Source organism: Plectropomus leopardus, chromosome 9, assembly GCF_008729295.1.
Source record: "Plectropomus leopardus isolate mb chromosome 9, YSFRI_Pleo_2.0, whole genome shotgun sequence".
NCBI classification, from domain to species: domain Eukaryota; kingdom Metazoa; phylum Chordata; class Actinopteri; order Perciformes; family Serranidae; genus Plectropomus; species Plectropomus leopardus.
The window spans coordinates 19,725,893-19,748,741 of NC_056471.1; the positions used below are offsets into that span (position 1 = coordinate 19,725,893).

At 39.6% G+C, this 22,849-nt stretch overlaps 1 protein-coding gene across 1 annotated transcript in view; it reads right to left on the reverse strand.

Moving 5' to 3' along the window:
* slc16a2 (solute carrier family 16 member 2) overlaps positions 1-22,849 on the reverse strand; it is a 34,269-nt gene that overhangs the window by 6,445 nt on the left and 4,975 nt on the right. The window contains exons 2-6 of the mRNA XM_042493169.1: positions 12,873-13,017; positions 10,471-10,969; positions 6,971-7,114; positions 3,362-3,590; positions 7-270 (exon numbers count right to left, since the gene is read on the reverse strand). Of these exons, the coding sequence (XP_042349103.1) occupies positions 23-270; positions 3,362-3,590; positions 6,971-7,114; positions 10,471-10,969; positions 12,873-13,017 (1,265 nt within the window). The 3' untranslated portion in view covers positions 7-22. The remainder of the gene's footprint in view (positions 1-6; positions 271-3,361; positions 3,591-6,970; positions 7,115-10,470; positions 10,970-12,872; positions 13,018-22,849) is intronic.

Below are 22,849 nucleotides of genomic sequence, written 5' to 3' on the forward strand. Positions count from 1 at the left end.
TGTAACCTTTGTACGGTGCGACTCAAATGTGTGTCTCCACGTCAGTGTAGCCCGGCAGGATGTCTCCATTGGAGCAGCTCTTGGGCTCCCCCGCTGGTGAGGCTGTGGGCAGCATGTGGGCAGTTGTGGACGTCTCCTCTGGTGACGCCGCTGCCTGGAGCCTGCGGTGTATCAGGGGCACAAAGAACAGCACCACGCCCCCCACCATAAGAGGCACCCCGGCCAGGGAGAAGGCCACCGTGTAGTTTCCAAAGTGATCGCGTAGCAGACCTGTGCAGTGGAGGCAGAGGGACAGAGTTAATTTTTCATGTCTTAAATCTTTGAAACACAACCTGAGCTATGAAGCAATTAGCCTAGCTTAGCTGATAGTCTGAAAAAAGATACTAAGCCCTCGCCTACGAGGAATGCAACTATTATTAATGTTATTAAGTTAAGCTATAAAACGTCAAAATGTCTGCATTGAAAAAGATCTATTTGTGATTTTAGCGAAAGAAGTGCTGCATTTGTGCAGCAGCTCGCATTCATAATCTGAAATTAACACTTGACCAAATGTAGGTAGATTTTCTGTTTGGCTAGAAAATCTCGGAAGGTTATCCACCTCACAAACAGGTAAATGTTTGTACCAAAATAGCCATGCTGTGAGTCTCCTTTCATGAAATTTGGCGGAAACAACTTATTGAGTTGTATTTAGGCTTGTATTAGCCAATGGTCAATATCTTAGCCTATTATCTTGATTCAATTTACTGAAACTAAAGCATATGTGGCACAAAAGTGCAATGTATTATTTGGGTCAGTTGGAAAAAAAAAACTTTGCCAGTGGATTTTTTTTATCTACCAGTCACCTTGGCCGGTGAGTCAAAAAGTTGGGGAAAAAAATTACCAGCTTTCAGCAAGATGGTGAGCTATTTATTTAAAAAGAGTGACATAACAGCAGCTACAAATCTTGATTTTTCTGACCAGTTGAGGTTTTATGTCTCACTTTGCTGCAGTAGGTGTAAAGGTGGGCATGTCAGTACACCATGACATCATCAGCGCTGAATATACTGACATATCCTTAGATTTGGCTCACCATTGTTTTGCCTCATTAATGCACTAAAGCAGGTTCAAAAAGGTCAAAGGACAAAACAAGATATGTCCACAGTAATTCTGTAACATATTTCAACAGTGGAGGCTAACAGGGGGATTGTCTCATTGTGTTGAAACACAGCACTAAAACCTCACCCGGTCTGCAGGTCGTATGTCCACATTCTATATTTATCTGCACGCGAGCACAGGCAAACAAGCTGTACCGACAGTGAGAAAGCAAGGTCAACGAGTTTAACACACTGCACTACATGTTTAATCTACCGCCGAGCTTGTGACGTGGGAGCAGTAGGAGGCGTGTGCGCTCACATTGTTGACTGTACCATATGCATTCTTGCTCATGAACTGTACAGACTGTACAGAACAGCACGGTGGTAATCACATTCAGACTTCTGAGGAGCAGAGCTGCCTTTGTTTTGGGTGCAGGGTAAATGCATGGCTTTTTTATACTAAACAAAATGTAACAAATAAATAGAAAATCTATATTACACATTTAAATAGCATGCATCATGTACATGTTACATGTTATGCTTAACCTATAACCATAACATCTGCATCTGTGTTCAGTCAAGAGGAAAATTTATGCCACTGTGCTGTACTTTGTGTCTGAATGTAGGTCATTGTGTACAAAGACAAAAAATGCAATCATTTGGATGGTTTATCTCCACATGCAATGGATGGGGTGATAGTCACTGACAAAAGTAGAGATTTTTCAGGCATAAAATTGGCTGTAGAGAACTACAAGTGGGGGGCAAAGTAATTGCATTTTTTTCTCAGCACAAAACTCCTTCCAGCCTTAATGTTTCCTCTGTATGTTACCAAAAACGAACAAACTGTAAAACTAAAGTTTACAAAAAAGCAATACAGTTTATTATGGGGTACAGTGAATTTCCAGCACAGTGCTTTTATTTTTATTTGCCATTTCTGTTCTATTGTTCTATTCTTACAATATGTTTTTTTCTTTGTGTTTTAAGCCCAAATAAAATTGAAAATGTGGTAATTTTTCTTATGTATTGACCTTGAACTAATGACTAAGGAGAAATCTGGACCCCATTGCTGGACCAGTTAGGAACCACTGCACTGGAAGACATTGAAAAGACTAAAGTCTAAAACCCTCTCACATCTGACAACAATGTGACTTTTCAGTCATACACTACAAGATCTGCAAAGATCTGAAAATAGTGATCCTGCAAGATCCCCATTTTCAAGAGTTAGGTGTCCATAAAAACACTCTAATTTAATTCTAGAAACACAAGATAAAAGGCACCATATGTTGACAGCAGTCTGGTCAATTCAGCATCAATATTATCTATTCAAATAAACCGCTTACATACTTTTCTACCTTTGTTCTACCTTCAACAGGGAGCCACCTAAACTCTCTTTGATTGGTTTGAGCTAATCATAGACTGTATAATTATGGATGCAGCTACCATAACATCATCCATTGGTTTGTCGACTGTCATTTTTTTAATTTATTATCTGCAGATTTTTTTTTTTTTTTTTTTTGCAGTTCCACATTGGCTTTATTTTCCAGCCTCGGAGGTTCCCGCTCGGGGCTAATCTGCATTCTTGGACTGTGATTAAGGACGACCCTAATTAGTTTAGTCTGAGCTTTTAGAAGATTACCTTTTGATCTTTTATTTATCCCACTGTACCTGCTTATGTAGGTGTAATCATAGTGGTACTGAACTATTTATGCAGCTAATGTCCTCATGGTTTCCTTATCAAGAAACTTGGATATTCTTAAAAAGTGAAACTGGGTTGTTTTGTTTTGAGCTTGAGAAATTAAATTTGGACAAACATCTGAAACCATGAATAAAAACATATGGTATGCAGAGCAGCAGCCACAAAAGGAAGTGTTTTATAGTAAAAGCTGCTCAGGTTTGTGTGAGATCTGAGAGAGGTTGGCAAGAGAGAGCAGGAGGATGCCTGAGTCATCAAATGAGTGGTCTGCCCTCAGTTCTCCTCTATACACTCGTGTTGTTAGAGAGCTGGAGAGAAGAGGAGAGGAAGGAGGAAGAGGAGACATAAGGGGAGTTGAGTTCTGAGATCTGACCCTGTATGTACTTTTTTCCCCTGAAGACAAATCCCTAGAGACAGCCAACAGTTGGCCACATGCCCAAAACCTCTCAACACTAAATACAATCCTCTGTACAGTCTATCCTGCCCTACATTTGTCTCTCTCTCCCCTTACTCCCTACATACAGTTTTACTCTATCAATCAGCTTGTTGTGCACTGTTACTGCCAACATCTTCAGCGCTTTTTTTTGCTTCTCACCAGCAATGGGTGGACCCGCAGTCATGGGAAGAGACATAAGGCCGAGAATGTATCCTATGGCCTGCGAGGCCTGCATGGGCCCGACCAGCTCAAACGCTATGGGGGCCATCATGGTGAGGAAGCAGCCGTCACACAGCCCCAGGAACACGCACACCGCCACCAGACCCTCGAACACCGAGCACTGAGGAATTAGTATAGACATCAGGCCCAGAGCCAAGAAGGACGCCACCTGAAACAGACACATTGAAAATAGAAAAGAAAGCCTTAATTGTTATTGTACAGAATACAATGAAACCAGGAGCGCTTTACAGAACAATGTAAAAAAAAAAAAAAAGACACAGGAAAACAATACGAAAACAACTTCAGCAAAACGGACAAAACAGGTTCCAAAAAAACAAGAAAAATACATAAACGTACTGCAAAACTGCACTACAATAATAATATTTATTGCACTTGTATAACTGGAATTACGGCACCTGTATGAATGTACCTTAAGTACTGCACTAAAATAAAACAAGTTTTGGTCCACTTTGTAGGGTTTCGGGGCATATATTGACAGAAATAGAACAGAATATAATAAGAATGTTTTATTTAGCGTGTAATCCTCTAAAAAATATATATATTTTTTTGTTTTTACTACCTTAGAATGAGCTGTTTACATCTACATAGGGAAGTCCCCATCCTTGGCGTCCGTTAGGTTTCACCGCCAACGAACGAACAAACCTATCTTTGTCTCTCCAAAAAGCTACTTACGTTTTTGCAGCCCCTCAGCAGCAATAGTGCCAGAAAAAGAGATTTTTTTAATGTGAAACTGCTTTATGCAGTGTTTTTACCAGTTTAAATCACCTGGTCTCTTTGTTTTGGAGAGGAAAAGATCTCTACAGATAATTTGTCTACTGGTAAAAAGCTCATGAAAGTCTAGATTGTAAGTTTTCAGAGAAAAAAGGTCCGAACACATCGGCAGGTGCTGGGCTAGCGGCTCATCTGCAATGAGCCAAAAAGCGTTGGAAAAAACACTGATTTGTGACACGAAACTGCTTTATTCACTGTTTTTACTGATTTAAATCACCTGGTTTGTTTGTTTTGGAGAGGAAGAGTCCTCTGCAGATGATTCGTCTCCTGATAAAAACCTCCTGAACAATGAACACTGAAGGAAATATAACTGGGAGAAGTTTTTTTTTTATTATTTATTTAATTTATTTATTTTTTTTCTCTCTAGTATTTACAGAAGCACTGATGATAGTAACAGAGGGGAATCCTAATGTTGAAAACTGAGAGCTGAAACTGACTTTATTATTACAAAATAGTTAAATGCCATTTTCCAGTAAATTTGTTACGTTTTGATCTAGTATGTTGCTTTTGTTCCCTTTGAGCACGATTAGCTGAAATAATAAGCTTTGTGGAGATTATAGCTATGATAAAGCAATATAAATCTGAGGAATTTCCAAACAGCTCCCTAACACCATCTGTTCTATAGGCTGAGCAAGGAATTAAGGTCTGTTCTTTGTGTTTTTGTTTGCAGCTAGCAGAGGCTGCCTGTCTGTTTGTTCAAATCTAAACAGTCAGCTTATACTGTTGCATTACACTGAGCTCAGAGAGTTCATGAGTTTAATACTGTGATCGCTGAAGGAGGGTTCTGTGCCTCAGCAATGTACTGAAAAGTGTTACCTTAAAGTCGTTAAGCCCTGGATAAGAGAAAGAACAAACATTCCCATCTATAAAAGACTCCAGTGTGTTTATCTTTTATAATAGCAGAAGAGAAATGGCAGTGAATTTGCTGCAGATTTTCTTTTTCAGTGGAAAACATTATCGCAGCACAATCTTATTATCCACTAGCAGCAATTGAAACATATGTTTTGTGTTTTTATATCTGCACATTTTTAGCACGCGTGTCGCATCCGTGTCAGTGCCCCTCTGCTTATAAACAACATGCAGATGGGGGTGTGGTGGTTCTGGACAACACATCCCATGGATCAGCTGTGTGTTTGCATTCAGCAGGAGCTACTTATAGATGGGAAAGATATGTCAAATCCTGTTTGTATTCTACTCTCACACCTGCTTTGAACTGCTGTGCTTCCATTTCCTCAGGACTGAATCATCCCAGCTGCTATTATCTAGACGAATAATTCTTTCGGCAACATGAAAGCTTTTTATTCTGGTACTGTAAATGTGTGCGAATTAGAATCTGCGTCATGTTTACCTGCAGCCTATGAGCCTGTAAAGACGCACACTGAATCACTCTGATAGCAAAGCAAAATGTGTAATGTTCAAACTAGTGACACTAAATAATCATTTTCAGTGGGAGTGTCATATTCTACACCAGGGGTGTCATACTCATTTTAGTTCGGAGGGCCACACACAGCACAATTTGATGTTGGGTGGGCTTGACCAGTAAAACCAGCGGATATCTTACAGTTGAACAAACTCTGATACAGTGAAAATGATTGATTTTCAGTATGGGTGTAGTTTGGATGATATCCTGAACTCAGTTATTGTCAGGAATTAACAAGTTAAAAATATATATATATATATATAAATACATACACACACACACACATATTTATATTCAATAGTACCTTGATTTTTAGATTTGCAGTCATTTTAAGATAGAAGTGTTGGACTCTACATCTATGAACGAGGCTGTCTCTATAGAACATCATTTATTTAACTACTGTAATCTAACACAGGCTACATACCAGTGCATCACAGTGTGAGGCAGTGGGGCTTGGTCGAAAAGAAAAAAAATAATTTATTATAACCCGAAACCTCTGTCAGCTCCTTTCCAGATGAAAGAATGGATCAACTGTTCAATCAGCCCGAGAGCATAGTTACCCTGTTGCTTGTTTTGAGCCCGTTAACAGTAAAAAAACAAGCGCTCAATTGTGCAGCGTGTTAACTGAAGAGTAATGTCTGTGACAAAATAATAAAATATATTAAGATTTTTAAATTTGCTGTTAACTCATATTTCTTAGGATTTGGCTGGGTGTGCCAGCTTGAGAGTAAGGTGGTACAGGCACATCGGAGCACACCCGCTGCTGGTCTAAGGACATTTTTACATGAATACAGGAGGATTTACATAAATATGCACATTTTCCACTTGATGTAATAAAGCTCATATACATATTTTTTAAGGTATGACACAATTAGACTGAAACTAATGTACTAATAGCGTGATGATCTTCTATCAAACTTAACCACCCCACTCCCAATGTTGAACCTAAATTAGCGCCAGTGGTATGAATGCCTAAAAACTGAGGAGCAGGTGGCACCTTGTACAGTAGCCATGGCAACCAGTGTGTGAATGTGCATGTGAATAGGTGAATGTGACTCATAATGTTAACATGATTGAGTAGTTGAATGACTCGAAAAGCACTGTACAAGTGCAGGTCCATTCATTATTTGAAACTTTTGACACATTTAAAATGAACATTATTCATTGTAACACCCTACATAAGACACAAAATATGGAAAAGCATAACAGGTCTCTTTACAAATCAAGCCACATTTAATCTCGACTCAATGCTCCACGCCCACATAGCATTTTTTATTACATGAGTTTAAAAGAAAAAATGAAGTGCCTACATTTCATGTCTTCAGGCATTTCCTCACCTGCATGTAGATCTTTTTAAGACCAGGAATGTGGTCTCCGATCTTGCCAAAAGTGAGGCGTCCCACCCCAGATGAAGCTCCTATGCAGACCAGGAGCACCCATTCCTTCTGGGTCCCTTTGAACTGCTCCTTCACAAAGTTCATCTGAGATATAGAGAGAAAAAGACATAATGCTGTGTGAGCTTTGGCTGTGTGTTTGGTGATTAGATATGATTGTGCTGCAAAGAAACTCACTTGAGAGGCTTCCAATAATGAGTTAACAAAGATATCACACAACCAGCAGGTGAACTTTACCATATTCTCATGCTTCACGCTAAAGATGTCAATGAACTCTGCACATGGGTGTGCATTCGATGGAGTGGAGGTATGTCCATCCATAACACCAAAGCCAAGGCCTAACAACAACAAAATGTCATCATCCACAGACCTTTGGAACAGGACAGGAAGACCCAACGCATATAGGTCAGACCCTCCCACTCCCCTCAGCCCTGACCACCCAAATCTGATCCAAAACATTAAACCGCCCTCTGAAGTCTTTCCTGAACTTGCGAAATATTTGCTCTGCTTTGAAGGGCTCTACATTCATCAATGGCCATAGGATAGGCATGTTTAGGGATACAGAGAGGCCATACAGGAGAGGTTTCCTGAGGTGGTCGAGCCAATACAAAGACCGGGGCTGTGTTTACATCTGGGCCTCGGCCTGAAACAACAGGTCTGACAGAGGGAGGCCGGAGCTGGAACATCCGACATCTGGATGGAGGGAGATCAACTTCACAGCTCCACGCTGCAGCTTTACACTTCATCCTCATCCTTCACCCTCATCCTTCACTTTCTGGCTATCTCACACCAAAGTCGGTAATAGGTCACGTGAAGATTTTTCAAATATACTATAAGCAAAATTACTGTGCTTTGACTTGGGAGAGATCCAACTTCTTTTTTTCATCATGATGTTATTAAATTCCAACAGAAATCAGAATAACTCATCCCTTTTGCAATCAAAAAATAATGTCAGTGTTATCTTAGATATTCATGACATTTTTGTAATGGAAAGAATGAAGAAATTTCAATCCATGGTCACACAGCACAGATTTTAAATACAACATATTTTGTGTGATATTCAACATGTTTTGGGAATTTTATGGACATAATTAACAAAAGCCATAACAATGAATATTAAAACTTTTTCAAAACTTCACTCCAAAGCATTTCCAGGCCTAAAAAACAGTACTTTACTATCCAGGAGTTTCATGAACGTGGGAACTCTGTAAAACGTCACTGAAGAGTTTTATTTTGTTTTTTGTTGAGTGTGAATGAAGTGTGTTTGTTAGTTCGGTAAGTGAGAGGAACTTGGATTGGTGTTCTGTTTTCCGTTCAGTAAAGAAAATACATGTAAAAATAGGCCAAACCAGAAAAAAATTGTGAGTTTGACACACTTTACTGTCACAATCAGAGTCCTAATTCCTTCACACTTTTGTGAAGACTGAACTAAGTGTTTGTTTAAGACTCATTTAAGTTGACTTCATTCATTAGGCTGTCTTTGTTTTCACTTGGTTGGTTTATTATTAAGAAGAATTGTTATTTCTTGGTTTTTGGGTACAGTTTGCTGTGTTTTTTAATTACTATGCTCCTGTGCTGCCTCTCCCTCCTTTGCTCATCTGCACACCTGCCCTGCGTCAGCCTCATCAGTCCTTATCTGCTCCTCAGTGTCTCCCAGTCATTCAGCTCCCTGCCTTCTCCTCTGCCTCATCACCTTATTCTCCTCACCTGGGCTTCTCCGCCGCTTTTCTGCACCTGCACTTCATTCCCTCGTCATTGGAGTTTGTATTTAAGTCCTGGTTTTCAGTTCACTCTCTGTTGGATCATGGTTGTGTGACTTTCTGTTTGCTGTTTTTCTGCTCCTGAAACCAAAAGCTATCTGTTTGAGATCTAGTTGTCTGTTGCCTCTTGCATTTAGGTCCACCTGCTTTCAGTCTCATGACACTCAATGTCCCCACTGACATGTGTTAATAGTAAAAAAAAAAAAATCTCCCTCAGTCAGATGACCATGGCAAACAGTTCAATGTCCTTTCAACTCTTTCTGTTTCTATGGTTAAAACTCTGCAGACCACTGATTGCTCTGAGGGTATATATACTTGCACGACATGGGTCATCCTGCACAAACCCTCCATTTTTAAACACCTAAGCTACTGTCTATAGTGGCCATAATCTTTTTATTTACTTGACCCAGATTTTAAAAGTTGCAGCCTGCAGAACTACAGCGTACACTATGTTCACTACTCTGCACAACTGACATTCTTAAAGCAAACATTACTCTGTTTGGTTACTGATGAAAGCCGTTGAAAAGATTCACTAAGCGTTGTGTCAAAGATGATGTCATGGCATTCACTACGGCAATCAACTGAAAATCTTCCCTACAATGAGGGGATACTATCTGCATTGGAAAACTAAAGATCTAGCACCCAAAAGTTGAGTCATTCTGAGCCCAACTATGCAGTGGAAATGAGGCAAAAATGAACTTATTAGCTGATCTGTTTTTTTTTTTAAAGTCTGAAGCTCTTTTGTCGCCAGTCAGCTTAAGACCAGTGACAAAATTGCTTCATGCAAATATGATTTAAAATGAAGCAGTTTCAATACATGCCAGATATGTGATTACACAACTCAGACTAATCAACTCCGTAATGCTGTTTGCATAACTATAATATCAATAAAGAGGTCAGGATTCCTATATTTTCACAGTCACATACCAAAAATATGCGAGAAAGTTACAGTATGTATTCCATGTTAGATCATGTTTCAGCACAACTGAGATGAATCGACGACTGCTGAGTAAACAAGTATTTATAGTTTTTACTCATGTCAGTGAAAACCATCTTTAACCCAGCAGCACATAAGATTTATACAATTAGCACCTTTGAAGTTGATCTTTGACCTTTTGGATATGAAATATCATCACATAGTATTATATACTATTTGTGTGAAATTCTGTCATAAATAGGATATCAGTTATGGCCAAAACCATGTTTTGTGAGGTCAAAGTGACCTTTAACCACCAAATTTAAATTAGTACATTTTTGAATCCAAATGGACATTTGTGCCAATTTGAGGAAATTTTCCAAAGGCCATCTTGAGATACTGCGTCCACGAGAATGAGAAGGACACAAGGTCACAGTGAACTTGACCTTTAAACACCACATTTTAATCAGTTCATCCATGAGTCAAAGTGAACGCTTGTACCAAATCTAAAGAAATTCCCTTAAGCCATCTTGAAGTATCTTGTTCATCAGAATGGACTGGATGGACGGACAACCCTTAAAACATAATGCCTTCAGCCGCGGCTGTCACTGATGCAAAATCATTAGAACAATTTCCCAGCAACATCTCTTCAATTTAAACAGAATGTAACAAAGCTGAATTTAGTCAACTCAGTCTTGAGTTTAAATACCTTAATTCAAGGCAGAAGGAAGCACAAAATGTACATCATAAGTTATTCTTGTTCTTACCAGATGGATATACGGCACAAAGTAGCCCAGTACAGCTGTGGCGACTCCAAACGCCCACACTCGGTATGTGACGATGTGAAACACACGTAGGTTGAAGTACTTCCTGACCCCACCCAGGACCCTGCTCCACTTACTCCCCCCCTGAACAGTGGCCCCTGGCTGGGTTTGGGGTTTGGCAGGACCAGGACCCATGCCAGGGGGCCCCATGCCTCCTCCAGCAGGCAGTAAAGGTTTGAACAGTAACGCCAGGAGGGCCTGGACCAGCATGAAGAGGCTGAGGATCTGGAAGGTCCTGCTGAGGCCTAGAGGTCCCACCACCTTTTGGAGAAAAACTGGGAGGCCCATTGAGAAGAGGCTGGCACCAGCTGTCACCACGCCGTTGGCCAGGCCCAGACGCTGGCGGAAGTAGTGGCCAAGGATAACCAACGAGGGCTGGAAGGCAAAAGAGGAGCCACAGCCAAACAGTATGCCATATGTGAAATAGCGAAGGCCCAAGGAGCTGCAATACAAAAGAAAAAAAGAGGAGTTGTGGTTATTACTTGACCATATGTTTATTGTAGCATTAATTATTGTATAAACTGAGGCTCAAAGGAAAAGGGTTTGCCTTTGATGCAGATTTGTGATTTGTAACACTGGGCTATAGAAATAATATTGACTTGACTATATTATCCAAACGAGCAATAAAAAGACGATAAGAATCATTTAGTACAAGGCTCACAGTTAAACAACGAGTGTAAGAACTGTAATTCTGGCCGCTGATATCAGATCTTTGTCAGTAATAAAACATCTAAAGTGTGGACTGAGTTGAGACATCTTCCCTAACATCTGTTGGGTTGGAATCTAACTTTGTTTTCCTTGTATCTCAGTAGCCTTTGTTTTCTCTCTCACTGTGTGCAGCTTCTGTGAGTGTTAAACTAGTGCAAAACTTGGCCAATGGTTCCCAAATAATGTGTAAATATACAACATTAATTTATTAAAGGCACCTCAGATGCTAAGTGTGACTAATTGCATGACTATTATGAGTGAGCCTGTGCCACTCAGACTGAATTAAGCAGTTTCATATTATGGGTGTGGCACTGAAATTTTCTTATTGTCATGACAATGCTGAAAATGTTCAGTTTCAGTATTCCTAACACAAACTGTATGCAGGTTGCATGCCTAAGGCTCCTCATACTTCAGCTGCAGTGGGACAAGTTTAGTCCCATTTTGTACCTAATAACATAAACTAAGCAACTCAGTTTATGTTTGACAAACAACAAAGGTCAATTTACTGCTTTTCTTTAAGTATTTCCAGAATCAAAAAAGACAGCTGTGACTCTGTCCCCTATTCCAAACAAAGATTGTCACCTGAAATGTCTTTGCTTTGTTTAACAACATCAACCAAAGTTTAAAAATGTTCATTTTGAGCTATAATTGTCAATGATGAGAGACAAGATAGTTGATCTTTTTTTAACAAGTTTATTTAACATATCTTTGTACAATGGTTCATATGATATCTTATGAACTAGCGCCCCTACTGGTTAGGTTAGGTTTGTTTGAGAAAATGACTCATGGTTGTGCGTCATCACATTATGATGTATGTATTATGATGAACTTAATGTGGCATGGTGTGATGTGACGTTGCGTACGTACATAACTTAAAATAACTCTGTGTTGACTTTTGGTTTCACAAGTGACGCAAAAGGCATACTACTGAGTTTAAGTCCTGCGATTCTTTGACCCAACCACCACCCCGACTTCCTCCCGGCCAAGCCGGCTACTTTCGGTTTAGCACTCTGCAAACTTGAATGGGGATAAAGCAATTAAATAGTGTAGCTCTTCTAGATTTTCTGAATGTTATCAGATGAAATAGATCAAATTGTTAAAGAAAAGCGAGTCATTTTGCAGTGGGTTGTGACGCTCAAATAATGTAAACACTGATTTACAGACATCTCTTTCATACCATCTATAGGAAAAAGTCTTTTTGAGCCCAATGGCATCATGTGATGGGCTCAGAAGTTGTAATTCTACTTTTGGCCACTACGGAAATCAGCTTCAAAGCCCTGCAGGCTTCCTGGGGACCTGTTTGCTCCCAACACCCTGTAGCACATAGGTCACAGGGTCATAGCCTCCTGGCTAATGATTTTGGGAGTTTCATGCTAATATAGTGCATTACTTTTTACATGTATTAGTATGGAGAGTGGATGAGAACAGCCTGGATTATTACAGACTTTGGGAATTCCTTTGGGAAAGCTTTAAGTGTTGTTAGATTCACTTTGGGGCTTTTCAAACATAGCAGGTTATTTATCTTTCAGAAAAACAAATACTTTACTCTGTGGAAAACATGTAATAGCAACACCTCAGAAGCACAGTCTGGGGCTGAGGCAAGGGATGTTTTAAATGATAAATGTACAGCAGCTTACTTTGCAAAGGATGTACTGAGCAGCCCTATAAAAGCCAGCGTCGCTCCACTGACAGCCGTCTTCCTACAGCCGAAGTGGTCTGTGAACATGCTGACCACTGGCGAACAGAAGAAGATCATGCCCATGGCAAGGGCTCCGACCCAGGCTGGAGAGGAAGTAGAGATGAGATAATTCATTGTCAGAAACATGGAGAAACCCTGAATGTTGTAACTACAGAAAAGACTATCTTGACCTGTTTGCACACCAAACAAGGACCAAAGTCCATGTAACATGAAAAGTGAGCTGTAAATTAATATGTATTAGGTATACAGGATGCAATAAATCTGACAGGGAGTAAAAATAACGAGGATGAATGTTTGTCTTTTCCTGCATGAAAACAATTCACGGACTCATTTTGTCATAGGTGATCTTTTAACAGTTACTACAGTTCCTACATCATCATACAGCTGGAGAGTTTGCCTCGCAGCAGCTGTTACATAGTCAAACAACTGCAGTTTATATCACCCCACTTGAGGAAAGGAACTAGAGGTTGTTATAGAAAAAAAGATGGGAAAACAGAAAATCTAATTTATAACTTATCCTTGTGTTTCCAAATGGAAGTCACTATATAAACAATGTGTCACCTGAGCACTCAATGGAGGCATCAGTCAAATGTAAAGCTGTTGAGTCTTGTTTTCTCATTATCTTGTCGGCATTTCATGTCTCAGACAACATGAATACCGTGAAGTCATTGAATTGTCGTGTTTGCAGGAGCTTTGAAAAACTATAACCCTTTGTATCCACTAGGTTTTCTTTGAAATGTCTCCCTCTTTCTCTCTGCGACCCTCCGCCAATGATGTGATTTGCTATAAATAAAGATTTATGTAACACTGCTCATTATTGTGTCTTTACTTACATCAGACACACTCTATAAGATTTCTCATCGTGATTAAGCAGATCAAAAAGCGGATCAAAGTGGACAGATCCGGCCTGTGGTGTAATATCCATCCAGTGTTAAAACATAACGAACCAGAATGATCCAACAGAGACACTGCGTACCCTGAAGTGCAAACAAACAAATGTCTGGGCCCAGTACCCCGGGGAGCAAAGGTAGCTTTAATGTCTACCGTGGTGTCTGGGCTGTAGGTCACACTGATCCAACAGCTAACTGGGAATGAGAGCAGAGGGGCTGATAAACAGGTGGATGGACTGATTTTACCTTCCTGCACACACGTACACACACACACAGACACACACACACACACACACACACACACACTCTAAGTTCAGTGTGAAACACGAGCGCTATCACTGTACAAACACGTCTTTGTTGTAAGAGTTGATTTAAACATTCTGTACTATGAATCTGCTGGTACACAAAGTACAATACAAAGTCGAATTTTGTATATGTTAAGGGCGGGACTGCACTCTAGCCTTCCTACAGTTTATTTATCCAAATGGAACAAGAGAGGGGGAATTCTTCTATGAAACTTCATGAACTCCCACTGTAACTTTCCCTAAAAAGTGTTCAATGTTTCACCTTGAGGCGCAACATTGACAAAAACACTTCATTGTTGTTGGCAAAAGCATTTCGTAACACATTTCGTGGCATACAGCAGCGACTGGTTACATAAAACTACTTAGTCTAACGTTGCCCTTCAGTTTTTATTCAAAAAGAAAAATGTTGCAGAAAGTCACCACAAGGATTTCCTTGGGACATTGTAAGAAAAAAAACCTTGATCTATGTTTGCCCCTATATACTTTTATATTCCATCATTCATTGCTAGATGGTCCTTAGTAACCATTTTCCTCTGAAATTTTTATGCAACCCATACCAGTCTCTTTAAAGTTAAATAATGTGTGGAACAAAACACAGTAGCTGAATTTATGCACATACCAGCAGTATATAGAGAAGTGCATATTGGTAAAGTGACCCATTTCAACTAAAATACCAACCATAAAAAGAATATACCATAGAGATGGAAATCAGTGATCAAGTTGCATTGGATCAGATTAACCCACTTTACTTAATAAGCCAAGGCGTTTGGCTTCCCATAAGCACCTTAGTATTACAATTGCACCATATTGCACCACTGATCTTGAAATGCTAAAAACCACTCTGAGTAGGCTGCTTTCACACTAAATCAGGCGTTGTGGTGCTTACTCTCAGAGGTTGTGAGGCGGTGCAGGAGCGTCGCTTAAATCGCCGGTTGGTGAAGGACTAAAGGTTGGAGACCAACTATAGATCAAATTTTTCATCACAGCAACTCATTTGTTCATGATCTATAGAATGATTTTTAGCCTACTGTTGTATCTTCACTTGGTTTCAACAGCATGAGTTTTAGGGTATGATAACCTTCCCAAAGAAGTATCATGGTTTCACGGTGTCAAAGTACGCAGCATTACATTATTTATACCAAAGAAACGCTGTTGTACCTGCTGTCACTTTTCATACCACGGTATACGGTTTCACTGTATGCAGCCACAACGCTGATCTTTACTGCCACAAAAGACACACCTGCACATGTACACAAACAAAGCGAGTGCTCTCCTTTGCAGGACGGTACACACGAGCTGTTAATACATACTTTATTTCTACTTGTGATAATATTTAACAACAGAAAGGGACTGTTTCACTTGTTACGTGATTACAGCAGTGTAGCCCCACTACCCACATTCAACGCTTGGGAGGACCGGTGTTTTTGCCACAATGCCAGATTTGGTGTGAATGCAGCCTTATGCTTGACCCTGTACCCCACACTTCTCCTGGGTATTCAGTGGAAATATCTGACTTATTAGCTGCTAAATGCGTAACTTTTTCCAGCTGCTAGTTACCAACTTAACCTGTCTACTGTTAAGTGGTGGGCAGCTGGTAGCGTAAAGTAGGCTTTTGGGATTTTTCACTACCAACAGCTGCCTGCTGTGGCGGAAATTATGCTCATGACAAGAGTGAATCAAAACGCTGGAGTCCATAGTGCTGAGGGGACCTGCAGAGTTGAGCTATAGTTCTCTGTTGGTTTATCACTAAATGCGAACCTTTTAAAATTACACATTCATTGTCATATGATCCATTGTTGATATAAAAATATTGATTACAGCAGCTTTAAACATTTTGAACCCTTAACACTTACAGATCATCAAAAGACAAAGTCAAGCAGAAATTTACGTTCCGGTGTGTCACACATTTGTTCTGTTAAGTTTTTGCCCCACATTTGCCCTGAGGAGTTAACATAGGGCTTTCCAGTTTGCAAAACGTATGCAAAACTGCAAAACTGCTCTATATGGGTTTTTGCATACGGCAAACTAGAAATCGCTCAGAGGAATGCTGACTTTGGCCAATAATCTCTGCAGTTTGGGGTTACTGTGCTGTGCGTGCATATAGGGAGGTTGAGCCTGACTTGATGTTGGTTCTGAGAGAAAAAAACATTGCAGTCCTTAAATGACTCCCCTGACTATTGTAGTGGACGTGGGCCACAATAACATCCTGCAGCCTCCACTGTGAAATAAAATATACATCCTGGAAATTTAATGCCATGTGTATCTCTCTAAAAGTTAATCACCCAAAAAATATGCTCAGCCCAAAACTCCTGACAGAATTGGGCAATGTTTAGGTTGTTTTGAAATGAATGTTCACAGACTTGCACCCTTCTACACCTGGGATCAATTTTGCCTTCACTGTTTTTTCTCCAGTTGCTCATATTGCTGCTTATGGATGTTGCTGTCACTTGAGACCACATGATCTTAAATCTTTTTCAGCCACCCATTGTGGTGACTTGTACTGCTATACGTCTGCTATTTCCGACTGTGTCTTGCATGCTTTCTTGGCGGTTCATCCCTGGGAGTCCTCGTAAAAATGTTTTATAGTCGATCAGAGTGGTAAGCCTGGTCCTTTGAGTCTTAGATAACTGCTCTTTCCATCTGTAGTTTGTTTTTATCATTTGCCTTTCCCAAATGCAAATTTTGTCTAAAATCTGCACAAAACTGTAATCGCCAATGCTTGCTTTGTTTACAGTCTGTTTTACTGATTTTGTGCTGATGGACTTTTATGTATTGTATTGTTTTATGCAGTGAAATGTTCATGGGATTTTATGTATTGTCCTGTTTTAGGTAGTGTAGGGCACTGTTCTGTTTATTTGTGTTTTTTGTTTGTTTATTTGTTTGTTTGTTTACTTGAACAGGGACAACAAATGCCAATTAGCAGCTAGCTAACTCTGACACTGAACCATCCAGATACAGTTGAAACGGCTTAAAATTAGGTGCGGAAACTACAATGGAACCAGTTCCATGTTGGTTGGAAAAGGGGTTAAAAAAAAAAGACAGAATTGAATAATGAGGAAAAACCTACAGAAAGATAAGCGAACAGACCACTTACTGTTGAGGCACACTGCACTATGCTCAAGGGTTAATCTTCCTCAGCCTACTTCTGTCCACAGTCTTAATCATTTATCCTGCCTCAGAAGAAAATACTTCAGAAGAAGAAAATTGTTTAACTGGAGCGAGCAAGGCAACATGCAAGTACCAGTAGCACTATCAGTTGTCAGTTGTTGTCATATTATTATGCAATTACTTCACACAAGCCTGCATCTGAGGCTCTCTTGACTGAACCATTGTGAAGAAGATGATTGCAGTCCCCGTTTGAAAGTGCACTTCATGTTACTGTCTACAACACACATAACAAGGTCCATCAGAGGCTAACAGAAACATGCTTCATTCCTCCACTCTCTCGCTTCTCTTTTCCTGCCAACTCCACCTTCAAACCCCAATTTTCCTCTGTCCTGGCACAAGCAAAAGGTCTGTGAATAGACTGAGTGGAGTGTACTCATTATAGACAATTAGGCCTGAACACTTTCAAACAAAAGAAAAAGGACACAGTGAGGGAGACTAAAGGAAAATAAAGTGTGTGTGTGTGTGTGTGTGTGTGTGTGTGTGTGTGTGTGTGTGTCTGTGTGTGTGTTGTGAGGAGGCTTAACAAGCTTTCCTCTTTTTACGTGACGGATGCAGTCTGACAGCGAGAGAGAGTCTCTATAGGACTCATCAGTACGTCGGAGGAACGAACTTCCTATGGCAGGGAAGCGCTATTGGAGACGCTTTAATGTACCAAGAGATTTAGCCAAGAGCACAGCTTGTACTAGGCATGCATGGAGGATATCCGTGTTCTTTGTTTTGAGAACTATGTGTATTTTCCCACTGTACATTATGACAGAAAAAGACCAAACAAAATATACTTTGTACCATTAGGGATGAACCCATTTATCAGCTGAACATTTGCTTTGTTGGCTGCCAGCGGCCTATGCTCTAACTCCTTTTAAAACAAAACTGTCATTCACAAAAGTATTTACATGACTGTGATGGAACGATTACCTCAACACTGCGGCACCGCAGCTACAGTTCACAAAAGCTGCCCCACTTGTTTACGCATTTAGACAGTGATACCATTTTGTTGTGTTTGCTTTATACTACAAGACAATAGATGAAATTGAAATGCAACAATGAGGTTAAAGCACACGCTTTCTGCTTCAATTTTAGGGTGTTAACATTCCAAATAAATGACCACTGTTCACTGTTGGTATTATAGCACTAGCAGTTTTAGTGGACAAAACGTTACTGTAAGAGAGAGAAAAGTGTTTACAGCATGCTCTGTGGATTATCCTAAACAAAGACATTGTTCCCAGAAAGGCTTGTTGCTGCAGACTTAAAAAAAAAAGTTTCCGATGCTTTGTGCATTGCCAACAAAATGTTATTCACTTCTAATTAATGTGATGGTTGCAGAAATCTGATAAAATTGGGTAAATAAAGTAGCAAAAATTAAGCTATTTTCGTGGGGGAATTTGATTTGAGTAACCCTTTTATCTAAAAAAAAAAAAGTCCTTGTGTCATTTTAAATCCAATGAGCCAAAACAATTAAAAGAACATTACTGTCCAATTGATTTCCGAGAGTCATTTTCTTTCAATGCTGGGGGGAAATGCTCCATCAACTGAACAATGCAACATCTTGTGTTTCCAATTTTCATGGGTACATGATGGTACATATTTTTGTAACATCAGCGGAAAGCCTGAGGTTCAAAGCCATTTCCTCAAGGCCACATTTAACGCCTTCTGCAGGTTCTGCGGCTGGCCACATGTTGCTGTATGACGTAAATGGTCATTTCAACTGAAAAACACGGACACTAAAAGATAGAATTTATGGTATTGTGGGAATCAGGTAAGATTTTATGGCAAGAATTTTTATCTCAGCATTTCATTAATGCTGTTAAGAAAACTAAATGAAATTGTAGTCTTTAAAGGTAACATTATCATTTAAGATATAACCTTTGAAAAAATCTCACAAGTCCTGAAGACCTGAACACAATCTATATTCACAATCTTAACTCTCTGCTGAACAGCCTGCATTAGAAAAGTATGCAAGTAAAACAGCCAAGGAGCTACAGAACAACAAGCATCAGGGCGATGAAAAAGACTATTAAGTATGACCTTTTTCTTAAATCATACAAAGAATCATATAAAAAATTCTAAAAACATCAGAAAATATTTATCTCTGTTGCCGCACTCACAATAAATATTCTGTTCAAAATACATCCAAACTGCTTGTTTTCACAAACTTCCTGCAGCTATAACGTTCAGTATTTGGGTTAAACGTGCAGTTTTTCAGTTGTTCTGTACTGTTATTATTATGCATTGAATAAGAAATATCCATAAAATATGTCACACATCATCAGGGGTTTTCGGTTTACTCAATGATAGAAAAGGAAAAAGTTTGAGAACAGCTGAATCTATCTAATAAAACCCCAGTCACATGTGTATAGATTGTGATCTTTCCTAGCATGCCTAACAGTCTGGCTCTGTGTGATTAGCCAGAGATTTAACAGCATGGCGCAAATCAGATAAAATTGCTCCTAGAGGCAGTGCAAAATTGCAGTCTTTGGCACTGACAAAGTTGGCATAGCAATAATGATTAAAAATACATGTATAGTATATGTATACAGTATATTGTGCAGCCCTAGTGTACACTAATCAGTGAGTAAAAAAAATGAAGAGTAGCTATAAAATTAGGGGGGGGGGGGGTGAATGTCTTTTGGAGTCAGCCTCAAGTGGCCATTAAATGAACTACATTTTTTTAAGCCCTTTTGCATTGGCTTCATTTTTCAGCCTTATAGGTTGCCACTTGCTGAATAGGAGATGCCAAGTAGCTCATATAAGCATGTGTCACTTGCATGTTAGCAAAACAAACTACTTTAAAAAGTGGCAGCATTTACAGCACACATAACATTATATCAAACAAAATGTGGCAAGTGTCAATAAGAAATAAAATAAAGGCTTTTACTTTGTTGGCAGAGTTCCTCATACTTTCAACAAAGTAATTCTCTACAAGCTGCTATTGTATTATGACATGGGAATTGTGTTAATAAATCATTGTACGGCAGCAGTTACCAAACAGGTTAACTACTCACAGAACATCACTTCAGGCTGCATAGCAGCTGTCAGAAACTAGCAGGAGTGTCTTCAAACAAGTCAGCCGCAGCCAATAAATGTGTTCTAACAGCAGGAAACCTCTGGATGCTTCATGAGTTGTTTACTTGGTACCACCATGAACAACTCCTTGAGATGTTTATAGTCATATTGAGCACCAACTTAACAATATTCACTGCAGTGCAAACCACTTGTGTTGACACTATTAATAATGCAAGAGGGGTTTGTATGGATATATACTGGATATGTTTAGCAGAGAGTACAGGGTGTCACGTGTGAGTGTAGCAACTCGGCTCCCAGACTCCTCATACGCAATCTGTTGTGCTACTCTAATACGGACTTAAACCTGGCAGCCGCAGTCTCATGCTGGTGTGATTTAAAGAGATTATTTTTCTTTAAGTTAGCACCATGTTTCCCACAAACACTTGCCTTGGTTGTAAAAAGGAAGACGCTATTTTGAATCTGTACAGTCCTTTTCATCAGTGAGGTACTGTTTGCTTTCTGTTTCAGTAAATCCTGAAGTGTTCAACAACTAGAAAGCAAAAAAATAAACCCATATTTAACAAAAACAGTCCGTCACTGTTTCTGATCATATGTATTGTCTACCTGTTTATGGGTGTGTGGAGCTTGCAGAGACTCTGATCCGACCTGAACCCATTCCCCTGCCCTCTGGAATCCCAAAAATGCCACAGCACTGTCTGATCTGCCAACCTGGGATTTACGGATGCCCTCGAGATGCTGGTGAATTATGGAGCAGCTGAGCAACAGTACAGCACTACAAAGAACACTGCAGTATGATAATAATTTGAGAAGATATCTGTTTGAGTCCTGGCAATAATCAAGTTTTTTGCTTCAGCTTTTGGTGAAGTTAATGCTGATTGCAAAATGTAGGACTGGGCATATGGAGAAAATCAAATATGACAATATTTTTTCGCCAAAATACCTCTACCAATATTGCAACATTATTGTAGGGTTGTCTATTGGTGCTTTCATAAAATATTTACACAATGAGATTTTGATTAAACAATATTTAGTAATGTAGACGTTATGGATATGTGGCTAAATAATAAAATTGCTAGAGCAGGCTCATAAGTACAGGAAATGTCATCACTTCACTGCAGTGCAGTTGCCTGTTTATAAGACAAATACTATCAACTCGTTTCACTGTGTTTCCATCAGTCAACTCGAACTCAGTGGAGCGGGTGGACTCAGAGGTCTGGGCCCAGGCAGGTAATGCAGCCTTTAAAACCTAACCAGGAAAAGAAACACAATATCCAAAATCTGAGACAATATCTATTTTCATAACACAATATCACTACGCTGACAACATTTGGCCCAGCCCTGTGATATAAACACCTAATAAATGCTGTTTTTCTGCAGCTTCAACACAATTAATGTTTAAAAGTAATCTTTTGAGTATGAGTATAAATGATTGCCAAGCCAAATAACCCAGAACACGGTTACACAACGAGGACAGCGGCATGATAAAGCAAACAACTTGACATATAACCCAATCCCTGACTATTTTAACTTACATTTTAACCACCGTGGCTCAAATATTACTGCAGCCACTAGGAGATATTCTGAGAAATAACTTGTGTGCGTCATCGTAGAGGTGTGGCACAGAGGTGTTTGTAGCTTTCCGATATTAATTAATTTTCCCACTTATGTTGTTAAAAGCCTGTTTTGTGTCATGTTTACATTATCAGTGTCTTTTCATGGAAAAGTCACACAACAGCCAAGTGATGCTGTCAGTAAGATTTACAGTTTGTCCACTTTGTCCACACAAGAAATCCCTTTTATGGAGGAGTTTTGTGCCCGTGGTCATACTGCTGAAGACTTGTTTTCATGTTTACTGTGATGTTCTTGTCTACAGCCTGAGTTTAACTGTTTTGAGTGTTGTCTATACAGAGTGAGAAGACAAATTTCCTTTTTAAAGGGTAATAAAGTATTAATATGTATCCACTTTAAACTGGAGTTAGAGTAAAAAAAAACCACCTCTCCTTTCCTGGTGGAGCCTGTGTTGCGGTATAACTCTTACCTTTATAACTTTGATAAAGATACAGAGCTTCTCTAACATAAATTTAAAAAATCAAATTAATATTGTTCTGTATTTCTTCAACTCTACATTTAGACATGAATGGGACACAATGTACTTGCGTGAGCCTCCGATTTTTGCCTCATCAAAGTCTCCCCACTGGTGGCATATAGATGGAAATCATTTCAAGTATCAATAAAATATTTATCACTCGCTCACTTAGTCCTTTACTTCCTCCCCTTCCCACACGTTCTCTTTTTTTCCTTTTTGCTTTGCAAACTCTGCTGCAGCAGAAACAGTGCTGGATGCAGTCTGACCATCACGTCCAACCGCACATCACCTCATTACTCCCCGCCGATCATAAAAGCGCCGGTTTGTTTGTTTTTTTATTTTAAAAGAATGTTGGTTACAAACCTTAACATACCAGCACTTTGGTACAAGTGGTCACAACAAAAACCTCCAACTGTGCCATGCTGTAACACTGAGTAAAACA